Below are 26,715 nucleotides of genomic sequence, written 5' to 3' on the forward strand. Positions count from 1 at the left end.
TTAAATTTTTTAGCTTCCTTTGAAAGCCTAATGATGTAGTTTGCCTCTCTCTGCTCGCCTCCCTATTCCACTCGTCTCATATTGATAATTAGCCCCACCCAAGCCTTGGCTTAAACCCTCCGCCTTCACCCTACTCTTTAGCGTGTCTAACAGTTATACGGATATTGTCGTTTGTGATATCTCATACCACTCAGTATTAATGATATGCCATGTGTCATTAGTGAAAAGACATAATCAATATTTTTTGGAACTAATAATTTATAGTACTTTATGTATTTTTTAAATTTTCTGTTATTCGAATTTGACTAAAGGATAGATAAATTGAACAATAATACGCAAGATAGTATAGAAAAACACATTACTGTGAGTCTATTTTCGTCGATTGCATGTATATTTTTCTGTACACTTTTATCGCGCGTATTATTGTTATACCTTTTAACTTTTTTAGCCAAACTAAACAACGGAAGATTTAAAAAATATACGAAGTTACGATTGAAGTTACAAATCATTGATTTCTTTCGTCTCTCAATTTAATGATTATACCAGCTGTTTAAAAAGTTTTTTCCTTCATTGCGGGGGAAGAGTTCTCATTTTTCTATGCATTAATTGCGAAGGTATGCTTGCGAATTGACAGGTCATCAGTGTGTTTAGGGTCACGTACGAAGCAACGTCGGAATACATTATCATTCTGATTCGACGGTGCGGTGCGTCGACTCGCTCTCGTGACGTATTCGTGTGTGCGTGCACCGCCGCGTCTCGCCGCAGGGCTGAACTGCAGCCGGCGCGTCGTCGCATTCGGCCGATTTGGCCGCGCACGGCTACGAGAGTGCTACAACCAACTGAGTTCGAACAATCGCGACGATGCTGCACGCGTCTGCACGCGCTCCCCCGTTCCTCGCGCGCGAAACGCGGAAGTCGAGGGGAAAAGCGAAAGCTCGCAGTCTCGCGTTTCATCGAAATTCATTACCGTTGTCATGGTGACTCTCTCACGCGGTAAAGCGAGAGATTTTACGAAAAAATTGCTGATCTGTAATATCATTCATTGAAATTCCCTTTTTTCTTTTTTAATGTCTTTTTGTTTACGGAATATCGTCAAGTTTCACACGACGAGACCAACTTTTCGCGAAGTACTCCAACTTCAAACCGATACATTTGTTTCGCATGCCGTTAACAATACTGTTTTCCGTTAAATCCGCGGACTCTGCGAACTTCAAAATTGAATTACACCGTGCTTGCGGCGAAAACTCACGGTCGCTGGCGCCGCCGCAAACGCGGACAAAAACAATCGATCAGCGGAATCGTGTTCGGCAAGTAGAATAACCGTCTCGTAAAATTTGAAATCCCCGACAAAATTCGGACGCTCCTGGGAAATCGCCCATAATAAATTCACTAAAAGTTTCGGAAAGATTCGCTTCTCTGTGATATGAGTCAATCTCAATAATAAACTTCTTCTCGAAACATAAAAAAGATTTTCTATCTCACGAAGACTATTTCAGAGTATATAATACGGTAACTGTGACAGAATAAAAGAATATGTTTGCATCAGTTCTGAAAACATTTTAAAATGAGAAGAGCCACAAATATGTCATGAGATTTAAAAATAGTTTAAGTGGAAGAGAATACGTTATGTCTGCCTGTGAATAAATTATGACGAAGCGTTGTAACGATCTTTTCATGGAGGTTGATTTTGTGTCGAGTCGCAACGTACACGTACATTTCGTGATATTTTCCATGTTCAATCATAATTTTTCGTTCTCGCGTGCAAGGTTTATTTTCGCGAATATTGAATATATTCGCGACGAGAAAGGGAGATTGAGGATGGAAGAGGGGGGGAGGGGGGGAGGAGGGGAAAGAGGAGAATCGGGACGAATCGGCACGCGCAAACGCATAGTAAGGACCAAGCAGCGATGGGATGAAGCGTGATTCAAACGGTACTGATATTTTTTTCCATTGAGGTATCCTGATACGGAAGGTTAATCACGGCCTCTCCGAGGTCGCGACCTTCTCTTCCGTAGAATTAACCTCTTGCATTCGAAATTGCTTCGTAGAGTAGAGCCTACTGCGAGTTATTTTGACTTCAGTAAGATACATTATGCGTCTTACTAGTATTATTCCACGATTATGGGTTCGTGTGCTTAATCGATTGTAAAATTACTGTCTTACGGAACATTTGCAGAGTGATGTTCGAATAACGTGTATTGGGTTGGAACAAAAATTTGTAGCACTCGTATTATGATTTTTTTTTTTTTTAATAAACGTTTGACGTAATTATCATCTGAGCAAAGTTTTAACTTTAAAAATCTGTTTTTTTTTTAATTGCAGTTTAAATTGCAATTTACGATAATTTTTAACAGAGTTATGGAGTAATTCAAGTCAAAATGCTTCTTTTATTTAATCCGCGATAATTTCGTAATAAAAGTTTTAGAAACATTTTTAGAAAATGATTTCGTAGGGAAAATTTTAGGTTAGTAAGTCAAACATTTTTTTTTAAGAACGTGACAAAAATGTCAAAATGAGAAGAAAAAATTTCCTATTTTTCCATAAGTGAAAAAGACTATTCAAGGCGGTTCTCTGCGTTTAATCATTTTTTTTTGTGAATTTATACAATTTCCAGTTCGAGCTAACACGATAATCTGTCGATCTTAAAACAAAGCTGTAAACCGAAGGCGGAGTAATAATACTATAAATAATTTAATAATTTTCTATGGGGTCATGTAGGTATCTTAGAAGGATGTTAATACGAAATCTGTAAATAATTTAATTGCTATTTTTATCCTACTCGTAGTTTTCTATACGTAGATAAAAATTACTAAACTTGCAGAAACTCAGAAGATACAGTGACCTTTCAAAAGTAAATTTTAAGTTTTAAAAACTTTTTTATTTAAATCTTTCATTCCCTTTTAACGAAGTTACAGTTGCTTGAATTTTGAAATTCGTAGCACTAATAACTTTTGTTTCAACCCAATACATGATCAATATGGATATTTTAAAAATATTTTCAAGCTAGAGCCTCGTAATAAAATTCGATGTATTTAAATATAAAATATATCGAATATATACTGGTACATTTTGATGTACATTAAATATTGATATATTAAAATGTATAAAATATGTGAAGGGAATATGAAATATGAAATTTTATATTTTATATATTTTTATGCTATGCGCGCTTTTTATAAAAGAAATATAGGTTCTGCAGAATTATCAATAATTTCGGCAGAATTATTACAACCAACAAGTTAGAATCAAGTTCGTAAATTTAATATCATCGTAGTAAAGAGAATTTCCAAGGTATTATCTGTTTCTCAAACGAAAATTGCGCTTTGAAATTTTACTCAACGCAATGTCGCGCAAGAAATTAACGCGGAGGTAACGAAAAGTGATGCGAGCATGATTCAATTATTAGATCGGACAGCGATTATTCTAATGTCCGTCGATGGCTTTCGACGACGAGAGCCGCTTGTGAATCGATTGAAAATTACAGCTCGGGAATTGGATCGAGCCCGTCGCTAGCGCCGGTCGCGAGCCGAAGGGGAAGAGAAGAGAAACACACGTCGGGGGAGAAGCACAGCGAGCGAATAAGTGGGGACGACGGAATGAGGCGCGTAGTGGGATGAGAGGGAGGAGGATATGCGGGGGTTGAGGAGGAATGGTGAGAGAAGGGCGAGATGAGACAAAGACGGAGAGCGAGAAAGGGGTTGAGGGGAAAAGGGAGAATGACAGGAGAGAGAGAGAGAGAGAGAGAGAGAGAGAGAGAGAGAGAGAGAGGACAGAAGCCGACCGGCAGGAAGGTTATAGTGGAAGGGAAACTACTATTGGAAGAACTCTGGGACGCGCGAGGGCGGGAAGTAGAGTGAAGAGGATAGACGGGAGCGGACCGTAGGGTTGGGGGAATATGGTCGAATACATAGAGCTAAAAGATGAAAGTATAACCCGAGCAACACACAGTGGCTCCCAAGTCAAATAGAACATTATGTCACGTATAAATAAAGTCGTTTCCGAACTTCGGCCCGATAGATATTGCAACGCCAATAAATTATCTTCCGTTAGCCGCCATATAAAATCGCCCCTGGGCGTGTACGAGGTAAATCACGCTTCGCTTGGCGCGTTGCACAATTACCGAAAGAGTGTGTCTTTCTTACGGCGCGCGGATTTTCACTCGTGCGGAAAATTTATTGGATTATATAAAGTCTGTGGCTATAAACCTATACATTTCTATGCAGTAATCGTTATCTGCAAAAAGAAATCAAACAGATAATTATTTAGATAATTGCTATTCATATTAAAAATAAATAATGGATAACTGAACTAATAAGAACTGAAATTTTTTAAATTTAATTTACATTTTTTTTACAGTCATAAATAATAGCACTATATGTTTATGTAAGTATAGTGCAATATTTTTTAAAATTGGAATATTTATGAACACTATGTCTTACTCATAATAATGAGTGAAAATACAGCTATGTCTATAACCATTTAAAATGAACATATTTTTTTGCAATAATTTGCAATCAAAAATTATGTGTTTTTATTACTTATTTTGATACAAAATATTTAATTTCTTTTTAGTTTATTTTCCCTTTCTCTCTCTTTCTTGCCGTTATTAACAAATATATTATAATATAATTACAAATATAATTGTTGATTTTTCAATTACTAAGCATATTCACTTATCGAATCATTTACCTTATATGCAATTATTACTGTCAGAAATAAACAATGAGATAATTTATTAATAATCAATACAATAAATTGATGTATACGTAGCGCAGCTCTGATGAAGTCATTCGATTACACACGGTATCGTTGAGGTTGCGTAAACGTTTGAACTCTGCTCGAACGGGCGATAATAATTTATGCGTCTAATACGGAAAGAGCAGAGACATACGGAGCAAGTAATAAGTCAAACTTGGCGAAAATGACGTCGCTCTGCAAGCACCGGCGAACAATTAAATTATCGTGGAGGCGGAGCATATAACGATGCACTCGAGATGCAGCATAAACCACGGTTTATATCGTGTAGATTATATACATATATAACCTCATCTTTCTCCCTCCCCTCCCCCCCCCTCTCTCTCTCTCTCTATCTCTCTCTTTGTCCCCTTCTCCCACTCTTCCGCGATATAGTTACATCTCACCGCGAAAGCTTTTGCGCGCAAGTTCCTGGCATTCCCATGTAGAGTCGCTAGCTCTCAATTGAAAGTCGGTACAAATATGGGAGCTATGTTATGTAGGTAAATGGGAGTTCTACTGGAAAAATTTCTTCCCGTCAAAATCCTGAATTCGTCATGCGTGATCTTTGCTCGCATGCCAGTTCGCGATCTCTCGATGATGATTTAATTATTAACGTTTATTGCATGAAAATAGTGAAGCAAAAGTCTCTCTTATTTCATAAAATAATAATTCTGTTAATTATATATTAGCTGTTGCTCTCATTGCTATATATTTAATATTATATATATTCTCTCTCTCGATTCTACTAACAATAATTGGACCAAGCTTTGCGATAAAGCAACATTTTAATAAATTAACATATAGAATAAATATGTAGCAGAGAGAGAAAGAGAGAGAGCAAAACTCCTCTCTCTCTCTCTTTCTCGTAATTATCATTAATAAATCACTTAAAAACTGAAATCCTACACTGAGGGAAGTTCTCATTGTATCAACGAGAAATACAACCAAAATGAATTCTGATCAAATCAGAATGTTGACTATTGTAATTGAATTTCTAATTATCTCCATTCGAATGTTTGAGATGTTTAAGTATTTGCTTTGTATCTTTTTGTTTAAATTTGTTAAAATTCCAATTAATTTAACAAGATTTCTTTCATTATAACATATTTTAGTATATTTTATGCAAACTAATATATATATATGTATAGATTAATGACAAGAATTGAAAAAAAATTTAACTTTTATAATAAAGTATATCAGATATTTTATAATTTATTGATCTTTGTCATGAAATCCTCTTCACATGCTTTTATGTGTTGAAGTACCTACTGTTATTATATTGTACGTACTCCTCGAAATATTATCCTCGAAACAAAATATTATAATTTTATTCTTTATATTATGCAGAATGACATTTAGAATGATGAGTTTATATTATTATTTTTTGTACTTTATTCTACCATATTTACTACAAATGGTTAAACATTATCATATTTCTTAATTCATACATTTTATTTAGATTTCTTACCGCAATTTTATAATATATAGTTGAGATGTACAATATATTTTCTATAGGTTGTGTTCCAAAATTCACTGTCAGTGTTGATAGCGCACGTAACTTAAACGATAAATTTTCAGCACCGGCAGTAAATTTAAAATATAGCTCATAATTCTCGTAAATTTCTTAGTAATTGGTACTTTTTTTTTCTGATATAATTATATATTTATTTATTGCTGGTTTCAATTGAATTTATCTACGCGTACATGATAATGTCCTTAATAATAAATACTTTTTGAATAATAATAATCGACGTCCATAATTTACACATTATATATTGAGGAATACTTTTTCTTTGCAGGACGAGGTGCTGACGATTTCAGAAAAAGTAGTCGTCCGCGTGCACGACCTAGTCACATGGCTTTCACCTACGTTGGAATGGTCGTGGGGCCGAGAAGTGTCCTACCCGACGACCCCGACGTCGTCCCCGGAGACTAGTCCACTCAGATATGAGATGCCGCAGCCGCAGGTGCTGACGGATCCAGGGATCGATTTCTCGGACGTCGAGAAACAGCAGAAGGAATACGAAAGCAACCTGAACTCTTCGAAAAGATCGGACAGCTTCCAAACGAAGGTGGTAGTACTCTCGTATCCTAGATACTGCCGCTACAGGGCGCTTCTACGTAGACTCGAAGGTGCCGAGCCTTCCTGGCTGTGCTCGTCCATCGCAGCCGCGTTAGGAGGCTTCACCGCGACACCAGGCACCAAGGTGCTCTTCTGCAGAGACACATTTGACTATCCAGATCTCGAGACTCATGAGTTGCTGTGTAATCACTTGGGTATGTATCATTTATCAATTATTCAAACCTTTTTTAGTACATATTGAGTCATTCGTATTTTGCCCATACCTCTTTTCATTAAAAATTAGGAGCATTAAATAATTAGCTAGAATATTTATATACAATTTTTATAAATACACAATCTTACAAATACTTTCTAAAGATGTTGATGCAAGAATCAAGTTAATCCAGTAATGGTAGCGTTTCAGTCAATTTGCTACACTTTTCCGTTTTTTGCTCTATGTATATCTTTCAATTTATTGACACTTATATTTTTATTTTTACGTAAATGTTTGTTATATTATTTCGTAAGGTAAAGTTAAAATAATAATATATAAATAAAATTATTTCTCTAGTAATTCTATTACATTCCTTTTGTTCTTAATCTTAATTGATTAATAAAGAAACATTATTATAACGTTTTCTTTATTAATTATCACTTATTTTAGTAATTAGATGCAATTACAATTTATATATGTGCATCCTAGTGCAGCAAATATATTTCAAAATGATAAGGACGCGCCTACTATACCGGGTTAACATAATGTTTGTATTAAAGTGATGAAAATTAAACTGGGACACATGAATGACTCATCATGTGTAATAAGGGACCGGAAAATCATTGTGTATTAAGAGTTAAAATTAACTATTTGGTTCGTAAAAATAGTCCTTGCAAGACAATTTCTTTCAATTGTCGTACATTTATTTATACGAAAACGAATAACATAGAATGCTCAGGAAATCGATGAACAACCGAAAGACTTCTTTTTTTATAAGAACAAGACAGGTGAAAAGTGTAGAAACGTTTTTTATTAATCGTGCATATATCTCTTGAGAAAATATATTTTGCTGATGAAAATTGCTGGCATTCGTGTATGCGTTTAACTCGTAAAGACGCTTGTAACGTGTAACCTTGAAGTTTATTTGCTTGATACTGCGAACGTATTATATTATATGTATGTTGCTATACACACAGAGAGAGTACGCCGTCTATTAATACCAAGTGCTGACATCATTATTAACTTATCTTCCGAAAGAAATGGTATAATGCATTGCAATTATGAAAACCTGATTACATACCTTTTTTTACTGAAGGCTTGTGGCGATAACGTTTCAATTGCAGTTATTTATTACTAATACTATTTCAGCAATACGTAATTAAAGCATGTTTTCACATTGAAAATGACTCTTCTCTCGAAAAATGTACAATCGGTAAAAAAAAGATTCTATTATCTTTTTATTTATCTTTCAGTTCTTTAATTCACTGTGCTTTATCTACCAATATTATGCTCTACTAATTATAATTTATTAAATACGCCATACTATTTTAATTTGAGATTTTTTAAAATAAGTATATTATTATAAATATCGACGCCCACTTTAATGTAAAAAAAGAGAAATAAGTAAAAAATATGAAGCGCTACATTCTAATTGTTTTTAACTACACAGAGAGTAGCGGATTTGTGGTAGTAATTTTAGAACGTTTCGATCAAATAATTTTAAAAGCTTCTCTCTCAGCCATTCGCACGCAAATGAATACGATACAATTAATATTCTCCTGTTTAATAACGAACAAATAAACTATAATCGATACCTTGCGACGCAACGTTAACACAGAGGCTTTTTTTTTTTTTGCAATAATATCTATATTTTAAGGCTTCGCTTGAATCGCACGCGATAATAATTCAATTTGCCCGGTCGAGAAAAGAATCCGAATGTACACAAAAACAAGAGGTGAGCGATATTATTTTCGATTCTCGCGCGTTCCTCTCTGTTTTCGCCGAATGAAACGCGGAGATAACACAAAAGAGATACCGATCGACAGAACATAACAGCTCGCCCCGCTTAACGATACAACACAAACGAGTGCCGACTGTAGCCTGCGCCGGCGGCGCTGGGGAAAAAAAAAAAGAAAACAACTGTTTGCGACAACGCCGTTTCATTGGATCGCTCGCACGATGCGAGGGAACGCGGATCCCGAAGGATGTATAATAATAGAGACCATAATAGACGAAATATACAAGGCCCACGGCGGGCGCGACGCGACCGAACGGTCAGGCTCTCGTGATCCCATTGACGTGCGGGGCCGAGTCCCGCCGTCATCGGTCCGGCACACATTCGTCGTTTTTCCCGACGCACATCGCTCGTGCGTAATTCGACATTCGAGCGGGAGGGGAGAGTAAGTGCGCGTGCACGCATGATCCTGCGCTCGCGTGACGACCGACTCGTCTCTCACGTGCGTGCATTCGTTGGACGCTCGCGAGACGTGCAGCCGATCGGAAAATCGGCGGCCCCTCTGTCCCCTTCTCCCTCCCCCCCTGCAGGTTAGTGTGCCTCTCTTCATCGTCCGGGCTTATGATTGGCCGCGATCGAATTGCGGTTTTTTTCTTCGCGATCCAAGTGTGACTTTTTTTTTTTTCGTCGCGCGATTTGATCGATCGCCGGCGTGACGCTTTATCACGATACCGTATGGTATACTTCCATCGCGATTCGGGCGCAACGTAGCGAATGTTACGCACGTGTGTGTGTGTGTGTGTGTGGGTGTGTGAGACGGGTGGGTGGTAGTGCAAATAGTACAGTCCGGCGAACTTATACCACGCGATTCGAACCCTCGTGTCAACTGCGCGCTTTGCGGGAAAATATCGTCTGCAGAATGGATTGATTAGTAGTCCCTGGAGGACTTGAAAAAGATTCGCTTCCGCGAATTCGTCGGGTTTCTGGCGATACACCCTGCGGCTGGACGGGTCTGGACAACGAGCACCGTGATTCGTTTGTTTTTGTCTGCCCGTCGTATTTTTGCTTTGCCAAGTTACGTTGTGTATCTACGGTAAAAAAAAAAAAAAAAACTCGCTATCGCCGGAGGATTATTACGATTATCGCCTGTCCGACAATAAACTTGTAATCGTGAGTGTCGTCCGAAACTTCACCACGGAAACAATGGCCATTGTTATGAGAATTCAGAATAATAAAGTGGTTTATCTGAATATACCTGGTAAGACAATGTGAATATATATTTGTCCATGTCTGAGGAAATTATTATAAGCTCCGAATCTCGTGTTCGCGCGAATGCGATTTTGTTGAATGCGCACGTCGTGTCGCGCGTTCGCACGTGTTGTCTCGACGTACAGATGCATCTGTAATCTTGCATGTCAATAGTTAGGAACCCGAGTCACGTGGTCGAGTCTTTCTTTTCTTTTTTTTTTAAGTACTGATTTTTCAAGATATTGCATCTTACTTTCCTGGGAAACATATAGGCCGGTATTCGTAGCCGATTGTTATATTTGAGACCGTCTCGAGTAATCGTAAGAGGTTATTAACCAATCACAGAGCCGTATTAGTGTAATAACATCACTTAAGTTAAACTCTTCTTACAATAAGAACGGACTACGAATACCGGCCTTAGATAGACTATTGTTAGTGATAATCAGATGTCAATAACTAGTCTAATATCTAACCTACAATTGTCACCCAGTTGAAAGTTATTGATGTTGTACTGTGTAATTTGACGAACTGTGTGAACATACTATTGTTAGTGATAATCAGATGTCAATAACTAGTCTAATATCTAACCTGCAATTGTCACCCAGTTGAAAGTTATTGATGTTGTACTGTGTAATTTGACGAACTGTGTGAACATATACCGGATGTCTGCAAAGTCATGCAGTTGCAATTTCATGAATGTTGCTTTACAGGTAATCATTGTTGAAATATGTATTAATATTGAGCGGACAAAACACGCTTTGGATTTTATAACGTCCAGATTCTGTTATGAAGAACACTGGATAAACAGTTAAATTAATAAGGTTGATAAATTAATTAAAGTTGAGAGTAATTAATCGTGTTCTATATATATAATACGATACACATATATAAATAGCGTTACTACGAATTTTCGAGTCGTTTCGTCCCGGTCTATCGATAACATATTGTTCCGTATTCAAATAAATAAATACCTTCTCGACCTTGTAGTCACTACAAAGTATTCAACAGGTCACGTGTGCTTATCGTGTTTACGTGTCTTACTATCGTGCTCGACATTAATGCTTGAAACAATTATTTTACATGAAATATAAGTTTATGTTTAATTCGTTTGTCCACAACAATGTTGTGTACATAAATACACAACGTGTATTTTCTTATCTTAATCCCGCCTGGTCTGTTCAGATATATTCGACTCAAAATGTAATTTGTTTCTTCACTTAATATTTTATTTAAAAACTTTTTCTTTGATAAATTAAAAGTAAGAGACTGGATTAATTAGATTAATAATCAAGATAATAAAATAAAAGGCTCTACGAGCCATAGCTAAATATTAATGCTAATTAGCATTAATATTTAAACATCTAACTTTAGCTCGTTGCCCTTTATTTTGTCATTTTACTTTTTTTCTGGTATTCGCTGTTAATACTTAGTACAGTACACACGATTGGGTCATTCACAGTCGTTTGTGTCTCGTGCGTTTCTTTCTTGGAAATACTAGAAGCACTTTACAAAATAATGATCTCTATCCTTTTCTTTTTTTAAACAACTTTATAAGTGTTTTCTAAAATATAAACGTATTTTGTAAGAATCACTTAATAATTTTTGCGTATTTTTGTAAAAGTGATCAAAATTAATCTAGGACACAAACAACCCATTGTTTATATACTAAAAGTTAATATAAAAGTTTTTTTTGTGAAATTTTGTTATTTTTTTAGAGCTTTTTAATTATTGATCTAAACGATATGATCGTATGGTAAATTTGAACAGACCAGCAGGCAGCAGAGTTGACTAGAAAAGTCGAGTGGATGAAAAAAACCGTGGTAAATTCTAAATTTAATTGTCCCAATGGACTCTATCCAATGAAATAAACTGGCAGGAGAACTATAAAACGATTGATATAATATGATTGGTAATAAATAAAAAATATATTTTTATACTTTATGCAAAGCGATAGATATTAATTACGATAGTTTAAGGAAAAATCAAACGAGCCAATAATAACGACCTAATAACAACCAACAAAACCTTATAGTAAATTCTTGAAATCTTGTTTAATTAAAATTAAAATACATGAAATACTTTTATGAAAACAGAAACTTTGGAGATAATATAAACGCTATTAAATTATATATTAATTTTTAATTTTATGAGAAATACATGTGACAGTGTATACAACAGAATTAAAAATTTTTATACAATACAAATTTGGTTCGCGTTTACTATTCGATGTCTTCTAAAAAAAATTTAATTATTGATTTTTAATCTGTTATTTACAGATTTTATTTTGAATAAAGCTTAATTGGATAGCGTACTCTCAATTGACGTTAAATTGGAATAATGATAGAATATTGAATGAGAATATTGGTAGCAACATTTCCTATTTATTTTATTTTTGACGTCAGTTTTTCCGAAAAAAAAATGATTTACCATTGATATAGATTTTATTCAAAAAATATGTCAACCCTGCTAGCAGAGTTAAAAGATGCATTATAAAATGATTAATTTTCTGTTAATTCTCTAACGTGACATGCGATATACAATATGGAAGCTTTTTGGTTGTTCATTGTTCATTCAAATTTTACATATCTCTTTGAATGACCCCTGAAGTTGTTTATCGAGAAGAAGATATCAAAGCGAATAGAAATATTTTGCGATTGTTATTCTTATCGTCATTAGTGATGAATATCTCTTATGATCGCATATTATGACGTATTTGTACATCAAGGATGGACATCTATTTTGTTTTATTTAATTGTATAATTAAATAAAAACATTAAAATGATATCCAATATTTAGATAAGTCTAACGTGATGATATTTGTGATTTTCAGCGCCGAAATTAAAAGGTAGACCACGAAGAAAGCGTAAAAAGCGCAGCACTTCGCCCGGCGAATCCTCGAACGAGAGCGAAGCCTCAGTGGCGTCGACGTCGAAGAGTACGTCGGCGATCACCAGCCTGGTGATACCCACGGTCGGAAGGCCGCCCTCGTCCGGGGTACGGCGAAGCGAAAGGAAGATTAGTGCGGAAGAAAAGAAGTTTATCGCCGACGTGCAGAGTTTTATGAACTCTCGGGGTACGCCGGTCGGAAAGATGCCACTGCTGGGCTACAGGCAGAGTCAGTATCTTGTTATTTTTCCTCGGATTTTCTATCCGATGATCGTTTTGCCACCGGAAGGGCAGACCGTTTCTTTGATTTTTCAAATTTCTATCCGCACAATCCGGTAGCAGTTTGGCTGCTAGACTGCAGAGAGCTAAGACACAGCAGGGTTTCCTTCTCGCAAAATAAATTTCACAATTGTTCCATGTTTATGGCTCTAACAATCTTTTTTTTTCTCTTTATAGTCGATCTGTTCCTGTTCTATACAAAAGTGCAAATGCTCGGTGGTTATGACTCTGTCAGTGCTGGACGCCTTTGGAAAACCATCTATGATGACATCGGTGGTAACACGGGTTCTACTAGCGCAGCCACTATTACACGTAGACACTACGAAAGGTAAAGTATTTTAGCGAATTCTTATCACACGATTGTCTTTATTTGAACATTAATATCTCCGTATATTGATAAAGATTTCAAAAAAGATTTTTAATAAATATAAATTATTCCCTATAAATGCGTTTATATTATAAAAAGATTTTCTTATATCTGCAGGTTATTATTACCTTACGAAAGGTATCAGCGAGGCGAAGATACAAAAGTGAGACTGAATCTTGGACGACGTACTAAGAGTATGAGTGCATCCGAAGATTTAGACATCAAGGAGGAGAGCGATCTGTATATGTCGGAGACACCTCCACCAATAGATTTAATTCCTGTAACCACAACACCACCCTTACAACCAATAATGTCAGCAACAACAACGGTAATTGGCATTAATTTGATTCACTTGACACTATGCTTGTAACTTAATGTTTTCATGCCATATGTTTTTTTACTTGCAGACTTTACTCTCGTGTGAGAAACCCAAAGCTGAAATCGGCAAGACATCTTCGTTACGTAGCGTGCGAGTGAAACCGGAACGCCTGAAATCTTTGAATACAATAATCGCCAATAACGCAACACCTTCCAGCCATCAGCAAGCTAGCCAACTGCCAAGTCCACCGCCATCCTCCAATACGTCTATCTCAACGCCCAATAGCACACCCTCCACAACACCGACGAATGGTACCAGTAATAATCAGAGTGTCTTGGAGAGGCAGCTCAACAGTCCTTTGATATCCCAACAAGTTCCACCATCGTGTTCGCCACCAGGCTTGCCTGTGACTAGTGTAGCGGCAAACGCGTCAACGGTCGTTACCCTAACGCCTCCGCCTGAAAAGGATATGAAGGAGATCAAGTTGGATCCTAAGCAAACGTCTTTACTGGCACAAGGCAAGGAAAATATACCACTGTTCGGCGGCGAGAAATTCGCGGAGAAGACGATAATGCCACCAGTCTCTAGATCACCCGAAGTGATCGACCTTGAAAACGAGAACGACACGAGTCGAGACAAAATAATCATTCCCAGCTTTAAGAAACGCAAGCTCGAGATTTTACGCGAAGGCGGTCTCGAAGTTACCGCCGTCGATCTGGACGTACGACCGAGTGTAATTCAAAGCTGTGTTGGTATGTCGCCGCAACAACATCAACAGCAACAATCACCATCCTTGCCTGCTACAATGAAGTCCATTGAAGAAAAGCAACCGTCGATCTCGCCGTATCCACTTCCAGTCACACCCAACTCCATTCCTAAATTGATATCCCTCACTGTGACACCCGACATAGGACATATGTTACCGTCACCGTATGAGCATCAAAATCATCCTACGCGAATACCAACGATTAAACAATTACCAGTTCATCACAACAACAATAACAACATTAGCATGTTGAACAACAATAATATGGCAAACAGTCGGATAATAAATCTCGGCAGCTCAAATACCGCGCTGTTGCAATTGTATGCGAACGCGAACGTCGTACCATCAACGATTTCGTCTGTACAACAATCAAACCATCGTTTCATTCCACCAAATATTCCAAATGGCAGGTTATTACCACCAAAGGTGACACAGTCAAGGTCGATATTTGTGTACAATGAAAAGACAGTTTATGGAAATCCCAAGGATATTTTGAACTCTCCACCAAAATATCATTTGCCGTATTCGCATCATTCGCAACAACAGCAACAACAACGCTCGCAACAACATCCACAAATAAGCTCCGGCAATGACATCGGACAAGGAGATCTTCTCGATCTAACGCAAAAGAACGAGAAGCCAACGTTCCCTAGGCCCAGTCTAGAAATAGTCAGAGTACCTGTAGTGCAGAGGCCTAATCCATTAAATCTGGATGTTCGGAATTCACCCATGGCTAAGGATAAATTGTCGGATAGACCTGTCGTCGATTGTCCAAAGCGAATACCCTTCCCTGCTTACCAAAATGTAATTGATAGTCGAACTATCGCGTCGAATAATCTCGAGATTACGCTAGTAAATCCCAAGCACAAAAACAATCACCACGTCATACCGTCTCATGCCCAACTACCGAGTCCACCCAATAAAAATGCGATAGGAACGATAAGTAGTGTCCATATGAGGCAGCAACAACCGCAGCAACAAATGAATGGAAAGTATACGGTGAGAAGCGAGCCGATTTCGCCATACACCCCGAGGAAGCAAAATCATCCCATCATACCGAATGTACCCAATTTGAATCATTTGAATCATAGTGGAAGTTTATTTCCTAGAATTCAGGCAACGACATTGCAATCACAACAAATGAGCATTGATAGGAGGAAAGCAGCTGTGGAGGCTGGCAGGGATCATCAACATCGTAGAATTAGCGAGGGCGAGAAATCATCTTTGACAGCGCAACAGCAACAGCAGCATCATCATCAGGAACCCAGGCAGAATGACGCTGGGCGGCGACACAGTTTACCCAGCATACCTTCGGGATTCGTACCGACGGTACAGCAAAATAATTCTGCTCCCTTTCCTTTGCAACAATTGCCAAACGCGTCCGGCAAGTTCCTACCAATTTTGGACCCTATGTACTACCCCACGTTCTATAACGGTTTGTTCCCACCGCCGATTCCGCCCACGGCCACCGCAGCTGCTACCGCCCCGCCGTCGTTTTTACCGCCGGAATTTAACGCATATTACAAGGAATTACTCGCTTCCTCGCAACCAAGACTGACGGGAATGACGGGGCAGCCGCCGCATCAACAGTCGGCCGCTCCAACGTCTAAATAGACAATGGGATCTCAACATTTAGGGTTTCCGGCATAGCGAAAGACGCTTTGATTACTAGACAGACAAGGATCCGTCGGACTTCTTCGCTGTCGAAATGTATATCAGCGAGTGAAGCGATATAATGATAAGAGTGATGCGGTTTGTTCAAATTATCTATATGTTCAGTTATGTTGTTTTTATTCGATTAAAAAGTAACAAAACGAAATTATTCACACAGTGTTTGTTCATGATAGAACAAAGATCCTACAGGGTCTCGTGCAAAGATAAAATGAGATATTGATCAGATTAAGTGCAGATTTTAAACAACGATATGTCTTTAAATTATGATATGTTTTACATCATTAGTTACAAATATTTCTAATAGAATGGATAGGAAGACACATATTTATACTGTGTTTGGTGAGAAATGCAATAATAAGTTGATCTTGTGTTACTCGCATAACATTTTGTTATCGCTCGATTTAATATAATTAATAAACTTTAATATATAATTAACGCTTTTTTTTTTAAATAATTGATTTTAATAGTATACGTATCTACTATACGTTATATTCAACATGTACGAGTGTAAGACCTCTTTCCGGAATTAGATTCTTGGATTTGGACTTTTGCACGAGAGTCTGGAGGATTATCGATATTAAGAAAAAGATCCTGTGATAAAAATGCAACACGAAATGTATTGCTATTCAAGGAGACAGTCGATGGAATCCACAGAAAATCGTTATTTTTATATGTTTATTTTATATAAATTGTTTACGCGCGTTTTTGATTTTCAATTAATATTACAAGATTAAAATATTCTGATTTGGGAACTTACATACTAGAGTTTCCGAATGTCTCGTTCCTTGTAAGAAAATTCTTTCTGAGAACACAATTACTTTTTTCTTTTCTTCACATATTCAGATACGTATTTTGCAAAAAAAGTATCGTTATCATTAATTTAATAAAATTCGTCGAAGTCTTTATTTTCGATTTGCGTTTCGCAAGTGTACATTTTGATTTATTTTGAATGCATCATGTGATAAACCCGATGCAAAAAGTGAGAAAGGGACTATGGCGAACGTTTAGCCGGCGGATTATCGGACTGTATAATTGTTTACTGTGTGTAACGGAGTAAATCTTATGTAGTAACGCTCGCGAAAACCCAATGTACTGTATAAGCTAGACAATTTTCATTATAATAAAAAAAGAAACACTCGTACACAATCACATACACAGCTCTATAGTCACCTCTAACGATATAAGCGCACGCATGCAATGTTATAGCAGCGACATGTATATAATGTATATAACTACGTAAAATCATTAAGCTAGACAAATCCTACATTATCTCTCAACATTACGTAAGGAAGTTAAGTTTAGTAAGTGTACACAGGCTGTCTTGCTCGTGTGGCCAACGATTGTCGTATCGCTGTTTTTCCTTATTGGAGGAAAGAAAACGATATTTTTCTTCAGAACATTTCCGATGGTCTCTTTTTTCGCTCGGAAGACGAATTTGTGACGATCTTTCGTTTTCTAACGCCGCGTCGACGTGAAGGAGCGCGCGATATAAGCGTTTCGTTCTATCTCTTCAAAAAGCATCCGGAACCGTGTGCAATAAATTAATTTACAAATTGTTACGCGATCGCTACCAAACGTGATCGAACATCGCGGGCCACCACAATACTTTGAAAACAGATTTTAAAAAATTACCGACGGTATATCCATGTTAAATGTAGACATATTGATAGAATTTGTTCGTTTTAGGATACTCTGATCAAAAGAATACTAATAAATATGAGAATAACATTAAAGCATTCGTAACCCTAAGACGTACAAGAGGAAGAAAGATCCGTTTCGGATCATTCTGGCGAAAAAAAAGAAAATCAGATTTCTATATTGATGTCTTTCAAGAGTACGAATTGTTCACGTTTTTTCGGATGGTTCTTTCGTGATAACAAAAGGCGTTCCGGCGCCGATTGCGAGACCGCGGCTGATTAACAGTAGCCTTCCAGTGGTATTCAACGAGTTTGAGAAACAGAATTATATCGATTATCGATCAGCGGCGAAGGGTCAGACGACGACGCGAAACGCTACCACTGTTGTTATTTTTGTAAGACCGCGGCTGACTTCCGGCGACCCGGACGCGTCGCGACTACGCCGTCGCGTCGCGTCGCTTTTCGACATGGTGCTATGCGATGAAAAAAATTCTATTGTAAGTCTTTTCGAAACAAATTTTAATGGGCGTTGTTGGGTACCAGTGGATCTCTGGCGCGAACGCCCGAAAGAACTATTATACATACACAATCTTAAGATAGATCTTCACGTCCAAGTCTGATAAATATATACAGAAATAAAAAAAAGTTAAAGGGACTCCACGGGTTCTAGGCGTATGTATAAAGGGAGAAGAGAAAGGAGATATAGTATACGGATCTCCGTTGATGATTATACGATTCGCTGTAATATCGCAGGGTTCGTACAGCGCGGCGAGGAAAGCGAACGCTGACGAAGAGGACGGCTAAGCGGATATCGTCGAGTCTCCGCAAAAGGGAAGGCTTTTATGAGAATACGTGCCATAAAAAAAAAAACTGATTAGATAGCGACTACGAAATCGAACGATGGCGACGGTCATTTGTACATGCTTTTGACGAGCCCCTTAACAGTTCGAGAAACTAAGAAGGTAGACGCGAATCGAAAGGAAAAAAGTTTAAGGAGGATAATTACAATGTGCAAAGAATTCCACGTGGAAGATTTTATATAATTTTTCGTTTATATATATTCTGTTACCGCGATTGTTTTATAAATCTCGAGTCCTTTTTTTTAGCGCGCGTGAGAGTGTTGTGCGGGATAAACGTGCCGATGAATGAGTGAGAGTGAGTCGCGGGAGAATCTTAGAATGTTTCGTGAAGAAGAGTCTACGATTGTTTTTCGTTTTTTGCGAGTTTTCTCTTCATTTTGTATACTTAGTAGAACGATTTTAGCATAACCCTCGTTTTCCCACTTTAATAATAGTAATTATTACGATACAAATATTTTTTATTATATATGGGCATTTCAGTTCCTAAGTTGGAAATAAAATATCTACTATAAAAGGATTTTCTTATTGCCACGCACCAAATGAGAACGAACTATTGTGTGTCTGCAGTCGCAAGAGCGCATTTTTGCTCTTTAGATCTTTGCTGAAAGACGTATAGTTGTAAATTTTTATTTCGAGAAAATTTCCCAATATATTTGTCTCCCCCTACGATATGTCTCTGCTCTACACCTTCATAGATCGATGGTATCCTGAAATCCTTTCAAATTTGTTTCTCTTTTCCAAAAAGAAAAAAAACGGTTATTTATAATTTTTCTTAAATCTTGTATACTTAAAAAAAAATACAGAAAGATATATATTTGTATTGTACAAACACAGCAATAATTTAAATAATCTCTCTCTGAATAACAATAAGCATAATATTTTTTATTATTAATTTTAACTGTACTCATCATATTAGCATGTTCATATTACTATTAGCATTATAAATGCTACTCGCTGCGTAAGTGAGATATATTCAGAAAAAAGACATGATAGCAATTATAACGTGCAACTGTACAAGTTTTATATAAAAAAATACATGCTATAAACGCTGCGCGTTTTCTTAACGCCGTGACACTAATTACGTCTCTGGACTATAGAATTAAAGTATTTATTGTTAGTTAAACAAACTATTTTGTAGTTGAAACTATAAGTACTTTATTCAAAGTACCCAAGTGTGTTTTAATTCTACGTGTAAAACTTGTATGGTTGTCTTTATAATTGCTGTCACTGTTTTTTTTTTTTTTTTCCATCAAAGTTTCAGCACAGGGCAGAAATCGCGGATGAGATCGGTAAGAAATTAAGATGCCAGAATGGAGTTTTACTCATGAGAAAGTATACACACGCTGCTCCGTGGGTATACGCTCGTCGTAATCGGGAGCCCGCTCCCTATTGGTCCAGCCGTCAGCGCGCGACGTTATGAACTCGGTAAAACGACTGAAAAACGAAGGAAAAAGAAAGCGAAGCACCGCGGCGCGGAATGCACATGTGCCGCGAAATTTAAAATCTCTTTACGGCAGCCATAAACCGATAACCTGTTTAACCAGTCCGGCGCGATGGCGGACTGCGCGGACATTTTATCGTCGCAAAATCATTCCTATTCCGTTTTTTCACCATCCGTTCCGTCGCCGTTTCCCTTTTCCTCTTTTTTTTCTCCCCAGCCCCGAGATGTTCGATCTCTTTGTTTTACATGTCGTTACGAGATATTCCGAGGTCATCATCCACGAGGCAGTGCGATTCTACTGGTGAATCACGGAATCGATAATCGATTGCTTTTCGGTAGATACATTAAAGCTTCCAGGATCGTAAAAAGTTCTCCGCGACAAATAATAATATGTCCGTCGCGATGAAAAAGCTTTTCGTTTTGTAACTTCTACCGGACTGTTATTTGTCTTCTCTCAGTCCAAACGGTTTTAATTATATAATTGCCTATGAAAATTATCGGTGAAGAAGCCGGAGTTTGCTCGACTTTGAGCGCAACGAGATACGAATCCACCTCCTGGTTCAATAATATTATATTACCGAGTTACAGAGAACGCTGAATGACGAGGGTGAGAGTGTATTTATAAACAGATGCATTCACACACTAGAAAAAGTCTGATTGCATTCACTGAAATTATCTGGTTAAAAGTGGACAAATAAAATTTTCTAATTGAATCTATTAAAATTCTAGTTGAGATAATAGAATTCTGATTGATATCATAAAAATTTTCTTGATTCGTTCCATTTTCAATCAGATTCTTTTTTTCAATGCAGGCATATCGTTACACATTATTTCGTAAATGATTAATCAAGACAGCTCAAAATTTAGGTAAGTATAGCTTATTGATATTTATCTGATTGCCTTTCTTAATTTGTATCATAATGAAAAGGCATTTTATAATTGTCAGTTTTATTGTTATCTGATAAAAAATTTTCAGAAAATATTTAGAACATAAGGGGAATCTGCTCCGTTGACCTTGATCTTGACATACGTTGTCAAGGTCAGAATCCTCAGTGAACAGATATCAGCCGTCGCCGTTCGTTATTCATTAAAGTTATATTAATAAAAAAATTTTAAGATTTTTTAAACTAATCTACACTCTTCCCTGTTTACATGATAATTTTCTATGCGAAGGAAGGACCACGTCACATTTCCTCTGCTAATTACACATTTTCTAGAGCTAAACGACTTTCCACACGAAACGAGATCTATCCTATATCTTCCCTTGCCTATAATAAGAACATAAAACACATTTAATGTTTACGCTTTAAACAAACTATGAAACTATAATACGTACATATGAAATTTTGCTTTTATTGAGCTATACACATTTTTATAGCTCGTTTACTTTATTTGTTACTATTTTTATTGTTGTAAACAAAAATTTTTTTAATAATAACAAAAATCTAAATTTTTTCTGTAAGTACTTTAAATATTAAAAATGACTTATGCAAAGTTTATTAAGATTTACCAATTAGTTTATATCAAATAAATATTTTGTTTAACTACTGGATATCAATGTCTGCATATCAATGTAATTTTACACAAACTCTTGAATTCATGAAACATTTATATAAAAAAAGGTTGAGATTTTATATTACACATTTCTATATATTTCTATGGAAAAGCAAATTAAAAAAATATTATTTTTTATAAAAATAAATTTTGATCCATCTGTCTCTAATTTTTTATGTTATTTTTAAATGCAATTTAGAATGTTGTGTAATTTTTTCAAGTAATTCTTAACATATTGCATTTGCCTTACAATATCTTTAATATATCCAGTAGAAATACATTAATTTATGACTGGAATGCTTATCATTTTATGTAGTGTTTGTATAGACAAATTCTTACTAATCGTATGTAGATATTTACGAATAATTGTACGTCTTACGATACGTCTCTAGAATTACCCACATAACTCCAATAATATATTCCTATACAAGTCTTATGGAGATAAAGTAAACGCCTTACAATTCTATTTAGAATTGATTCAGTGTTGTGCAAGCAAGCCGTTTCTTTCTCTTTCTGTGAGGTTGGCACCCCTAAATGCGAATTTTGGTAAAATGATTATTGCATTCGTTTGTCCACTGTTTGTCCACGTTTGTCCACCCGTTATTTTCATTTGTCCACCCTCCAAAAAAAGTTATACACAAAAAAAATTGTAGCACCACCAAATGATTATTCTTTATTATTATGAAAAATATAAAAATAGGGTGGACAAACGAAAATAATGGGTGGACAAACGTGGACAAACAGTGGACAAACGAGAATGCAATAATGATTTTATCAAAATTCGCATTTAGAGGTGCCAACCTCACAGAGCTGCTCTGTGAAGTCGGCACTCCTAAATACGAATTTTGATAAAATCATTATTGCATTCGTTTGTCCACCCTATTTTTATTATATTTTTATAATAATGAGAAATAATCACGTGGGGGTACTACAATTTTTTTTGTGTATAACTTTTTTTTGGTGGGTGGACAAATGAAAATAACGGGTGGACAAACGTGGACAAACAGTGGACAAACGTATCATACTTAAAAAAATTAATTTTTTACATTAAATCTAGAGAACAAAACACACAATTTAAAAAGAAACAACGTTTTATTTGGATTATTTTTCGCAAAGTTATAGGCATTTGAAAATTGCGAATTTTGAAAAAAAATTCATATCTTATGACTATGTTGATAAAAAAATTCGAAAAAAATCATGGTAGCTTCTTGCAATGATTATAATATATCAAAATTTCAGCCAAATCTAAAATCCTAAAGTTTTCGAGTGGCACACTTGGGATGGAATGTCCCATATAATATGCTATCTTATTTAGACTTATATTATCTTACTTATTCTAATTTAATGTAGCTGACAATAACGGCGGGTCAATCAAAGTTCGTTATGTCGTGGCTAGACTCTGTTACGTAGAGTTTCTAGATAAAAGCATACGTGAACGCTCAATGGATACCCGGGTGTCAATATACTCGCACGTACGGATGCACGCGAGAGACGATCCGGGTGGTGGGGCAAAATCGTGTTTACCTCTCCATCTACCCCAGTGACAATCGGCAAACACGCGGCCGCTGTAGTATTGTCGCGCATCGCCACATGCCAAACCACTCCTATATGTACACTGCGGGATCGCAGGTAGACCCCGCATTCGCGAATCCCCGCCGAAACATCCGCGGCTTTCCCTTGGAATCATCATCGTTCTCGAGGTGACAGCGAGTCTGAAGAATGCTTTTAATTTCTTCGTCAATACCGTCGAGGACCGAGCTTGGGTGGTCACGCCGATCGCGGGTGACGTCGCGTGGAAAAGTTATTTACGTAATAGCCACACGCGCGTTCGGTCTGCCGTGCGATTATTAATCCGCCGCCCGAGCCCATCGAATTATACGATGTGAACTTTTTGTCGCACTTAAAGAGAATTAACGACGTGGAATTATGCGAGAGTGCGTTCTTACCTTGTGCTCTATAACCGCGCGATGCAAGTTTTTGCGCGCGGAGAGACGGATGTGTAACAGTCGAGCGCGTAACCGTTCAAGGAAAATAAAGCAATTGCGCGAGTCGAAATCGAAAATAACGAGCGAAGTTACGTCGAGTCATAGAGGAAAGCGAGTATGTGCAAAAACAAGTAGTCGTGCTTCAAATGCAAATATCGAAAGCTAAAGGCGATCGTTGAGTTTTATTCTGTAAGCGGAGCACTAAAACCGGAGCGATACGTCGTATGGTACAAGTTTAATGCGAAAAGATAGCGGCCAAGTAGTGAGTCGGCTAATTGAACCTCCTGCGATATTCTTTCATGTTAGTTGACGTCATGCAACTTACGTAATCTTTATTCTCTACTTGGGTGATTGGATTTACGATAAAGCGATATGTCTGTCTGTCGAATGAGTCTGATGCATATCGGATTATTTCCCGCTTAATCTTCCGCTTATGCTCGCGATATACAGTAATACATGCATGTAGCACATGCAATTCATAAGCATAGCATAGCTAATGACATAAAACTGTCTGGACCAGTAAATATATGTAATAAATTATTGCCATATATTTTGATTTACATAACATATGCTTATATTAGTTCAGATGGTCTTGTAGTACCAGCTATATGCTATGCTTATGCATTTTTATGTGTTATAGCCCTAAGAAACACTAATTGTAAATACTAAAACGGAATAGTCAGTGTTGAGAGAAAGAAAAATAGCAGCGATCGCCGCGACGAGGAAAGAAGCGGCGCGCTCCGTATCGTCAATGAATCGCATTTGCATTTGTCGATTTGCGTTTTTTTGCAGAGCGTGCTTTTCTCATGTGACATCAAGATGTATAAAGTAAGTTGGTTTTATGTTAGTCGCGTCACAAGCGTGGCGGTCCATTCAACATCAAGCTGACTCGCGGCGCTGATTGGACCGTAACGCTTGCGACACGCTTGTGACATCGTGATGCGACTAATGTAGAACTAGCATAAAGCTGATTCTATATTAGTCGCATCGCAGCGTCGCAAGCGTTGCAGTCCAATCGGAGTCGAGCGAGCTTTATGTTGATTGGACCAGAAATTTATATCGCAGAAAATGCTGCGATGCGACTGATGTAGAACCAGCTTAACGCGTCATCGGGCGTTGTAATTTGACATAGTGAGGCAGACTCGGTACGCCTAATTGTGGCAGATCGTCATTCGCAATGTTAAGCCGATATAGATACGGATGATGATAACGTTATGACGTCATAAATCTAAACGCATCCTTGCCAACTTTGTTCGCCTCGACGACGAACTTTTCTCTGGTGTCGCCAGAATATGAAATATTGCAACTGAGTTACAACCAACGTCTAGAATGAAATTTTATGGCGTAAAACTCAAGTTTATAAGGCATAAAATAAAAGATTGATCAATCACAGTCGAATATGAGGACAATAATCGACTATGATTGATTATTTTCTTATAAGCCGTCTATACAATGGAAGTAATATTGTAAGTTCTGAGAAATTGACCAATCATAGTCGATTATTCTTCTCACATTTGACCGTGATTTTTTGGTTGATTTTTTACGGCTTACTACTTATTGTACTACACATATATTACTTTTCTATTGTAGCTCAGATTTTTAAGAGGATGCTGAAGTGATCAAATTATTGACATTACAGTAGTATGAAAATCTTCGAATTGACTAAACAGAATCAAAAATCCTTTTACAGAATTAAAGTAGAATTAGGAGGTGCTGCAGTTGACTTTATATAATAAAATTGAAAAAAGTTATGTAAATTTCTAACTTTGTTTCTGTTTGAAATTTTTTCGATCTCGAGATAATATACGAGCCTAATATTTTTTTTTGCTCTTCAACATATATCCAAAGTTTATTAAAACCGGTAAGGATCAGTTCTGATAATTCCCTTGTTAATGACACTGAAATATCATATTTTAAAATAAGGAATACACTACAAAATATAATAAATTTTACTTAAAAAAAAGTTGTCAAATTTAAAAAATAGACCGCATCATCCTTTAAAATTTAATAAGAATTTCGACATTCACATACTACCAATATAATAATTTTTCACCTTTTCACTGCCGTCAAGTATAATTATTTTACAAGGTTCGCGCAAAAATGTAAAAATGAAAAAAAGATACAATATATGCAAAATTGTACTTTATTGCTTGAAGAGTGGAGATTTGAAGCGTTGTAACGAAATTCGTATCAAAAATAATTTGTTTATTTAATTTTGAAACTGATACCGAGAAGAGTATCTGTGTATTGACAGAAGAGTTTTAAACATTGTACGTATGAAATTAACACGGTAGCAAATATATTCGAAGTGGTATCGACAGATGTCGTTAGGTGGTTGAACGCGTGTGAAGCGAAAATAGGAAATAAAAATCGACAAGAAAATTGTAAAGCGTTAGAAACGAGAATATATGCCTGTATTCATAGTCAGACCGTATACTTTAGGCTTTCTTCAATTTATCTTCAGATAAAACTCCACGAATTATTTTCTTGGCTACATATAGCTAGAGATCTAAATACGAACTTAAGGAATCCTTAAATATAAGGTCCGACTGTATAAATACGAGCAATAATAATATCATTTGGAGCAAAGAGAACGCACTTAATTGAACGGTACTTCACGAGATGACGCGGATTTTCTATAACAAAAAGCCCCTGACGAATCATTTATCGATACTCGTGACAGAGTAGCGAGGTATCAATGGCCGTTTTTCGTTCGCGGTACGCTATCGACAGGGCCGTAAATGCAGCGATACCGGGCGAAAAATGTCACGTGGACCGAGATGCAGGTTTCTCAACCACGTGAAGTGACGAGACTTTGGATTTCGTACGAAATCGGTGACTGCGCGTGAAGCCTTCTCTTCCGCCTGGTTCTCATGAGCACTTCACCCGCCAGACAATAGTTTACCGTATCGACCTATCCCCACTCCTCCTCCTCCTCCTCCTCCCCCTCC

The 26,715-nt window shown here is 36.9% G+C and overlaps 1 protein-coding gene across 1 annotated transcript; it reads left to right on the forward strand.

The window, feature by feature from the left end:
* Positions 1 to 6,674: 6,674 nt before the first annotated feature.
* LOC108778865 (uncharacterized) lies at positions 6,675 to 16,600 on the forward strand. The gene is made up of 5 exons (XM_018546177.1): positions 6,675 to 7,014; positions 12,827 to 13,111; positions 13,339 to 13,489; positions 13,646 to 13,856; positions 13,936 to 16,600. Exons 1-5 carry the CDS (start codon positions 6,690 to 6,692, stop codon positions 16,225 to 16,227), a joined length of 3,264 nt encoding a protein of 1,087 aa, XP_018401679.1. The 5' UTR covers positions 6,675 to 6,689; the 3' UTR covers positions 16,228 to 16,600.
* Positions 16,601 to 26,715: the final 10,115 nt, after the last annotated feature.

Source organism: Cyphomyrmex costatus, unplaced genomic scaffold (assembly GCF_001594065.2).
Source record: "Cyphomyrmex costatus isolate MS0001 unplaced genomic scaffold, Ccosl1.0 scaffold120, whole genome shotgun sequence".
In the NCBI taxonomy this organism is placed as follows: Eukaryota; Metazoa; Arthropoda; class Insecta; order Hymenoptera; family Formicidae; genus Cyphomyrmex; species Cyphomyrmex costatus.